This window comes from Anopheles funestus, chromosome 2RL, assembly GCF_943734845.2.
Source record: "Anopheles funestus chromosome 2RL, idAnoFuneDA-416_04, whole genome shotgun sequence".
Lineage (NCBI taxonomy): Eukaryota > Metazoa > Arthropoda > Insecta > Diptera > Culicidae > Anopheles > Anopheles funestus.
In genome coordinates, this window is record NC_064598.1 from 90,949,299 (window position 1) to 90,958,269 (window position 8,971).

General features: G+C 50.0%; 2 protein-coding genes across 2 annotated transcripts; one reads left to right on the plus strand and one right to left on the minus strand.

Moving 5' to 3' along the window:
- Positions 1 to 28: 28 nt before the first annotated feature.
- On the minus strand, positions 29 to 6,856 carry LOC125765686 (integrator complex subunit 1). The gene has a single exon (XM_049431086.1). It carries the CDS (start codon positions 6,585 to 6,587, stop codon positions 129 to 131), a length of 6,459 nt encoding a protein of 2,152 aa, XP_049287043.1. The 5' UTR covers positions 6,588 to 6,856; the 3' UTR covers positions 29 to 128.
- A 115-nt stretch (positions 6,857 to 6,971) lies between these two features.
- On the plus strand, positions 6,972 to 7,969 carry LOC125765711 (uncharacterized). The gene has a single exon (XM_049431144.1). The coding sequence runs from the start codon at positions 7,223 to 7,225 to the stop codon at positions 7,967 to 7,969; it is 747 nt and encodes a 248-aa protein (XP_049287101.1). The 5' UTR covers positions 6,972 to 7,222.
- Positions 7,970 to 8,971: the final 1,002 nt, after the last annotated feature.

Genomic DNA, 8,971 nt, shown 5'->3' on the forward strand with positions numbered 1-8,971 from the left:
CACGTATTAATAGATGCGTCTTGTAATCTTGTTTTCTACGATAAAAATTAATTATTACACATTTTTCTTACTTACTATAATACGTCACTACGTCTGCTACACTAATGCTCCATCCCAATCAATCAGGTTTAACAGGCATGTTGCTTCTTTAACGCCTGAACACACCGTCGCAATGCATTGAATGTGTTGATCCTGCTTCCGATGCCCAGCTCAAAGACCGCCTTCAGGATCTGGGGAGTGTGCTCCTGCAGGCACAGCGTGTACTCGGTCGTTTTGTCCAGCGCACTGTGCACTACTGCAACGTCCTCATGGTTAAGACACTGTACAAACGCAGTCAGTGCCGTCCCGTTCGTGCCAACGCTGCCGGGGCTCTGCTTTAACCAGCGTGTCACTAGATTGTGTGCCATTTGTCGAATGGTTGGTGACGGATGTTGTACGAACCGTACCACATCGTCAAAGATATCTTCGAGCAGTGCCGGACGCTTAACGGACAGCGCATCCAGTTCCATCAACGGGACGGAAACTTCATCTATATCTCTTGATCGCAACACAGCGACCAGCTCCGTCCAATGGTTTGGCAGAATGTCGTTCTTAATGGCTGGAGCTAACATCAGTCCCACTGCTGCACTGCCAGAATGCTCCAATTTACCACCCTCGATCATCGTTCGAAGATCGTCTCTACCTTCGTACGAAGTTGCACTTGCTGCCAGCTGGTCCAAATCAGCAAGAATACCAACGGAATGCTTCCGTGCGGATGGTCCCGTATGGCGTAACATTGACAGACCTTGCACTAATTGCTGTAACGCGTGCAAATCAAAATGCTGATGGGAAAGATCGATCAACACGTCGCCGTACTGCTCTACGAAGGCGATCGCCGTGACGGGATTTGCTCCAATGTATGCTTGCAAAAATTCCACGAAGCGATAGATAAGCGTGTAGCTTTCCTTAAACGTACCGTGATGTTTCAGCAGCTGGAAAAAACAATCCAACCCGTTCTGTAGACCTGCTCGGTAGCAATCACGATACACGAGCGGTGCCAGCAGCTCCAGTATGCCCATCACCTGATGGAACAGATGAAAGTGATATTCCGACCGCAGGACGTGTAAATCCATATGGGCCCGACCCTGCAGCAACGCGGACAATACGGACAACTGTCTGAGCAGCAGTGTTGGATGCGATGCGGCAAGCTTCCGCACGATCAGTTCCATTTCGGCCGACATGGTTTGGAAGTCGCGTGGATTGTTCAGACACGCGATCGTTGTTATAATGTAATACGTAAACTTGTCCGCCACACATCCACCGGGCTCGTTGCGTACATCGTTCTGGTACAGATCCGTACACACGTTCGGCAGGATAAACTTCATCGGGGGCAAGTTCATATACAGTTGCTGGAGAAACCGTCTGACGGCGGAAGCAAAATCGGCCGCATTTTCACGACGTTCATAGCCACGGACGTACGTCACCATACCAGGAAGCATCGAAAATTTGCCCGGCAAACACTGCAACAGAAGCTTCACGCGTTGGCTCAAGCGACGAACTGATTCTTCGCCAATTTCCGCACATTTTTCCTCCGTCAGTATGTAATCGATGAAGGTGCAAGACTGAGTCTCGCTTAGTGTTACGATATACTCGATCTGTTCGTGCTTCGGTACGGCTTTGTCTCGTCCCTGCCAAAGGCGCGGGTTGCGCGTTAGTGTATCGATGAAATCTAACACCGAGGATGGGTCGTACGTGGGATTAAATGATCCCATCAATAAGTCTACCGTCTGGTACAGTGTAGCCCAACTCGCTTGATGTGACATGAGCGACAGCAGATAGGGGCGCGAATTCGATAAACTTCTGCTAAAGAGTAACTCCATCTGCTGCTCCTTGTTAACGCGTATCAGCTCCGAGTCCGCATCAGCCACCCAATCGACCAGCAGTCCACATTTGTTATCCTCTGGCTCATTTTTCACTTCCATCGCATCCGGCCTGCTACCATTTCCCTTAAGCATGGTCGCAGCGACACTGATCAGTGTTTCCCGGCTTGTACGCCACAGCTGTTGCATACCTTTCCTTTCCACATCGGCAGTTCTTGTGGTCGAAAGTACCTGCAGCAGCTCACCGCCCATCGTCACAGACCCGCCGACCGTTGATTCCTGCTTCACACTTGCCCCATTCGCAATACCGCCCGCTTCTTTCTGGGCATGGCGAATCATCTGCGTTCGCTTGCTAACCAAAACCTCCAACAGGACCGTATTCGACGTTGGATTGACGCAACGTATAATCTCATCCAGCACATGCAACATATAGTTGAGATTTTCGAACTTTTCGATGGGCGTTTCAAGCAGCGCACGGAAAAAGCATATGACTTGCGAGTTTTGCATCAATCCCTTAATCAAACCCTGCCCTTGTGGGCTCTTTAGCAAACGGCCCAGATACGCGATCGATTTGTTTGCGGCGTACTCTTGCGACTTCGAGCTGGAGTTCATCAGCCGCTGAATAAGCTTGCGGTATTTGCCCATGGCGGTGCGGTTCAGCTTCAGCGGACAAGTAAGCACCAGCTCGACCGCTTCCTCGATCTCCTTCGTCTTCGAACCGGAAGCAGGCCTCGCATCGGAAGACACAGAACGTCTCAGATCGGCGGAAGCAGTCGACGGCAGCAGTTCGATACGGTACGATTCCATTACACTCCCTTCAGCTGACGTCACTAGCAGCTTCACATCCTTTTCTTCATCGATTGCCAGCTTCTGCTCCTCGGCAGCGACGTCCATTTGCTGCGGAAGTAATTCCAGCGCTTCCACCGAAATGTGTCCATTCTTTGCACCGCGAGCCTGCTGTATCTCGATCAGCTGTGCGAGATAGCTCTTGTTCAGGATGGCAGCATTGACCGCTTCGTACTGCACGATCACGGCACGATCGAGCAGAGCCAACAGTTTCGACATCGAGCTAACGGGTGTACCGAAATTCTGCACAAACAGTACAATTTGATCCGGTGTTAGACCTTGCAGGGCGGCATCAACGAGTCGCTCGACGTTGCTGCGGATCATCTTCAGCTTGAGCCAGTCGGGCAGTATGCAAACCGGCTCCGACCCGTCTACCGTAAATGCTTGCGGTGGCGGCGAACCTTCCGGAAACCAGTAGTCCAATATTTGTCCAGCAACCGAAATGAACGATGAATGGGTGAGCAGAATCACGAACGCTTGAATGATGTTGAGATGTATGTGACATTGGCTTTCGTCGGCAAACTGCACCAGCAACAGGTCGGGATACTCGGTGAACGCATGCGGAATAACCTTCGCATCCCGCAGCTTGATCAGAAAGTTATTAAACATGACAAACAAGCAGTTCAGTGTCTGGATGCGCTGCTCGCTGGGATCCGCCAGGGTCGGTATAATGTTCGCAAACACGGTCGTACGCTCGACAATCAGATGCGACATGTCCATCACATGCTCCAGCATTGCTTCTTCCCCATCCATCGCACTGTGAGCCGCCACGAACTGGATGTACACCATCACCAGCTCGGGGATGTTCTCCACCTGACAGGCCGCCCGCAGCTGTACGATCACGCTGGGTCGCACGTACGGGAAGTGCGGTATCATCGGCAGATAACGCAACAGCCAGTCCCCGTTGTTCGCCTCGATTGGAACGGTCGCACCCGGATCGTGCTCTTCCTGGAACACTTTCAGCAGCAGCTTCAACCCACGTATAGCTGCCTGCCGCGATGCGCTGGAAAACGATGACAACCGGCGAAGAAAATACTCCAGCACCTCTCCGATCATCATCTGATGCTCGCCCGTTTCGTCCTGCAGTACGCGCTGCAGGTACAGCAACAGTTCCGCTTCCCGGCTCGCTTCCACAATAGCCGAGCCGGAATTGGCGAGCAGAAATTCGCACAAACACTGCACCGGCAGATGGTTGAAGTCACCCTCGGAGTTTTGCACCAAATCTGCCAACCACGGCATCGACTGTGACGTTCCCTGGCGCTGTATGATCTCGAGCAGAAGGTCCGGCTTTCGACTGCGGCACAGCAAATGACCCAACCGGTGGCTAACGTTTAGCTGCTGTATCTGATCGAGCACCGGATTCGGTGGTCGACGTGCCACACCACGCGGATCCATCAGTATCAACTGCGAGAGAAGCAAACTGTTCTGTTCCGTAATCGGGTTCGAGGCAAGATGGTTCTCAAACTCCAGTATCTGGGCCTTCTCGAGTGCTGCCACCGATAGTTCTTCTTCGCACGGTTTCGGTGGCCCAATCTGATTCGTGATGCACATCTCCATCAGCAACCGTAGCATCGGATACTGTTCCCAGCAGAACGACCCGAACGAGGAGGGATTGTGGGCGGAGATTAGTAGGAGAATGATCCACGTTTTCCAGTACAGTGACGAGATGGCCAGATTCGGCGGTTCATAATTCGTCGGTAGCACAATATTATCGGGATGGTGATATTCGGACATCTTGAACAGTAGCTCGATAATCTTCAGATCCGTAATCTCCAGCGGTGGGTAGTCCATATGGCGCAAGGATCCTGCCCTTCGAACCAGCTGCTCCGTTATCTCCATCGTATCCTGTATTGAAAACGGTATCTCCTTCTCAATACCAATCAGCAGTATGCATAGCATGAGGCTCTCTTGCAGCGGAATCTCGGACACCATTCGAAGAAGCGGCGCTCGCTCTGGTTCCGGTGGCCACTGATCCCCCTTGGCGTACGCCTCTGGAGAATCCAAAAGCAGCAGCTTGTGCAGTGCCGCCTTGTAATCGCTGGCAGCAATCGGTTTGTAAACACGCGGTACAACGTCCTTCATCCAGGCGAGTGCCTGATCCTGTATGATCGATTGCTGTTGATAGAATGCACTCAGTGCGGTGGAACTTTTCGTCTCACGACCACTGCGAATGGAAACGTTTGCTTCGCGAATTTGAGGCGACACGGACAGGAACATGCACAAACACACGAGATCGACGATCGAGTGAAAGATACGATCGCGAAACTCCGAGCTAGCGATCTGCGGCGTAAGATCGGTCCGGTTTTGCAGCAGCACCTTGCAAAACACGGTCAGATTGATGTCGTACCGAAGCATCTTAACTAACTCACGCAGGAAGAAGCGCAACGTGCGCAGCACATCCTCACGCTGGAGTAGAAATTCCTGATAAATCTCCGCCAGGTTGGCGGCCGATTCAGTTGGTTTCGTCTGGAACATCATCGCCAGCATGCCCATGTTGTTCGGATTACGTGCATTCGAGAGCTCATTCTGCACGACATACTTCAACAGCGGGGTAAGTATTTCCGGCTGGCAGTTGATCATCTCCTTCAGCCCAATCATGAAGATGTTAATCAGTGGCTTCGATTTCAAGCGCACCTTGGCCAAGTTGGAGAGCACCTCGTGCTCTTTCGGACTCTGACCCGTCACGTTGTAGCACAGGAAGGTTAGCAGTTCCTGCACCGGCTTAACCAGCTTCCCGTTGTGGATCCACATTTCTAGCCGTGGAACGACGAAGGCGCGTACCTCCAGAATGCCGCATGTAAGTGATAGATATCGAAGAAAATTTTTCGTCGAACAGTCCGGCCCCTGTCGACGGTTCAGTTGATCCTTCATAGCGTCTATTACCATGCGCTCGAGCTGCTCGCGCATATGGCCAAATCGGGGTGGATTGGCATCTGGATCTTTCCCCAGCGCATCGCCAAACATCCCACTGTCCGTTGAATGTTCATCGTCCGGCAGAGTGCCGTCGCGTGTCGTTGGATTAAGTGTGCTCAGTTCCGGTTGTAGCATCCACTTGGGTGGTATTTTAGTGCCAAAGGCCGCTACAATATTGTCGGTGAATGGGGCGCATTCTTCGTAATCTACCCACACGCGATCGTTGATCGCATCATCAATGTACGTCCGGATAAAGCTTTCTGGCCACTGCTTTTTATCACTGTAACCCCGGGCGAGCAGATTGCACGCCAAAATATGCATCGTTGGATTATTGCGGCCCTTGAAGGCATTTCCACCGCTATCCCGCTTCAGCACAGCGATCAGTGCCGAAGTGATCGTTTCGTTGCAGAACAGGTGAGGCCGCAGGCGAGCCAGATATAGCAACGATAACGATAAAACTGATTCGGATTTCGATTTCGGCGATATGAGCAGTTTTATTGCTCCACAGATGTATCCCACGACGCTGTCGCTATCTTGCTGCTCAATGGCTGAAAGTACGGTCGCGGCCAGATCCACCGATTCACACTCCAACGCACACTGTTCCCAGTATTCGAGAATGCTGCTCGAGCTAGAGCTGTCACCACCGGAGGAGATCTTGCTCGTACCGACTCCGGATACACCGCCCAAGCCGGCGCTACTACCACCAACTATCGAAGCACTCGCTCCGGACGATAGTTTCATCTTCTTCGATGCAACTGGACCACCTCCGCTACCAAGTGCCATCGACGAAGAGGCTTCTCGTTTGCGGTCCGACACCACGCCACCGACAACCACCCGGGATTTGGCATCGTCACCACGGGAACCACCGACGGACGATTTGGAACCGAGGGCATACAATTCCGCCTGCGGGTGACTCAGTTGTTGCTTCTTGGTCGCCCTAATACCCGGCCCTGATTTGCCGCGATCCATGATTTAGTTGAAACCGTGTACGGAAAAGTATCAATATGGTGCCACTCCTTTCAGCCGGGTGTTTTTAACCGACCGGCAGGATATAATAGGGTTTGGTCTTGGTTAATTGTCCTCTTTGCACAGTTTTCGTCCCGTTTTTCTATTCGAAACACGCAAATAAAATAATCATCGGAAAACGTCACATTTCTTCTAGGCATACTTTTTTTTCTTATCGCGGAATTGACGTTCGCCTTGACGCGTAGATATCACGAAGGAAATAAACAAACGATTAGCTCATGTACCGAATGGTAGCCTTTGCAAAAATGTCATCCATTCTTTCTATTCAAATTATTTTTTTACATTCCACTGAATGAGTACTGAAAAGAAAGCTTGTAAAGTGGAACAACTATGATTCTCCTAATTATAATTAGATGTGGGAATAAAATATATATCCGAAAGAGTTATCACACCGTAAAATAAACAGCAGGACTGCGGCATAACAACTGTTGCTTCTTGTTCAAGCGGTAGCTTGACAGCAGCTACATTTACAACCTGTTTGAAAAACGTAAACGGATTCTGCGGCATTGGCGGCCATTTCTGTGTTTGTTGGCGTTTGTTTTTCAAATTATAAAGAAAGATTACTGTGTTTTGGTACGATGGCACCAAGAAAAAAGACTGCAAAAGTAAAACCACCAGCCAAACGGAACATTCCTAATGCGTCCTCAGAAGAAACGGGAAGGGCCGAAGGAAAGAAAGATTACCGCGCCCTTCGAACAGCTGAGGAGCTTCGCGATGTAATGGGTGCAGAATCGGACGATTCCCTAAGCAATAGCGAGAATGAATCTTTCCGCAACAATACGAATCAATCGCGCCCGAATTTCTCTTTCCTACCGTCCCACAAACACTCCAGCCCGAATAAAAACTACAGCCCGAAACGGACCAACGTTGGTTCAGCTCATCGACTCGCCAGCATGCCCACCGTGCCCAATACAGATCACGAGGAAACCTCTTCGACTGCCAGCACTAGCGCAACTCGTAAAACACCACGCAAATCATCAGCAGCCAGAGAAACGGTCCAACCGAGCACTTCAAGACAACCGCACATACGGAAACAGAAAATACCCGGCCAACTGAAGGTTCTTAAGGATATAATAAACCTTCAAAGTACGGTTCATAATCTGATTCCAAGGCTGTGTTTTGGACGCGTGATTCGCGAGATCTTATCCGAGTATTCGAACCGCTCGCTGAAGGTAACTCCAGATATGCTGCTTTGTTTGCAGGAAGCGTCGGAAATATATTTGGTACAGCTGTTCGAGGACGCCTATCGGTGTACGCTTCACCGGGACCGTGTAACGCTTATTCCCAAAGACATGCAACTAGCTTTCATGCTTCGGCGCAATTAATGTTTGACTATTTTTTTGTTGTTATAAATGTATACAAGTAATTTGATTATTTAATAAAGTTATTACACGAACTCGACACGCCGGACGAACAATTTGCAAAGTGTTAACAACTTCAGTCACGTTCCGAAATTAGTACTAGTGCTCCTTTTCCTCGTCGGAAGATTGCTGTTGCATGCGTTTCCCGAGTTCGAACTGGGTTAGTGATATTTCACTATCCAAAAGATCCAAAAACTTTACGAACCCCTCATAACTTCCTGTGTCAATGTTGAGTTTACGAAATAGTGGTTTCAAAACTTCGTAATCCAACGATCCAGCCATGCCAATATACTTAAGTAGCACACCGTTCCAATCACAATTCTGCTCTGTTCCACCGAGTACGACGCTTTCCTGCAGTTCCTTTCGTGTGCTTTGGACTGCACCAGAATGGGAAAGGGATGAACGCAGCTTGTGCAAATATTGTAGAGCTTTGTTCACAGCCGGTGCATCCTGGTGTTCTGCCTCCAACGTAATCATATCATACCTACGATACGTTGGACATCTGTTAAGCTTTATTCCGGCGGCGGGCATATTAGCTAAGTTCTTTTCCCGCTCAGTGTTCGCTGCTGAAGAGGGCGGCGATGATGACTGTACGTGATTGAAGATTTTGCGCAAGCAATCTCCACTCCGATCACTGTACGTTCGTCTGCCATGCGTTGCCGCAGTTATCTTTGCATCTCCTATATCATCGGTTTGAACCTTTCGCCGTCCATAACCGTCACTACTACTGCTATCGCCATCGTAACCGGGAAACAGTATGTTGGAAAAGTTACTTTCTACCTTACTTTTTGCACCGTGCGTTCGATCCTTTATCGATGTTAGCGAATCAACTGTGTGAAGGAATTTTTGTCCACCGACTTGTTCGTTCTTGCTGCGGTGCAACTGATTCCATCGTTCACGATACTGCTCCTCCTTTGGTTTCATGCGTTCATTCTCCAGAATGCGTTTCATTTGCAATCCTCCATC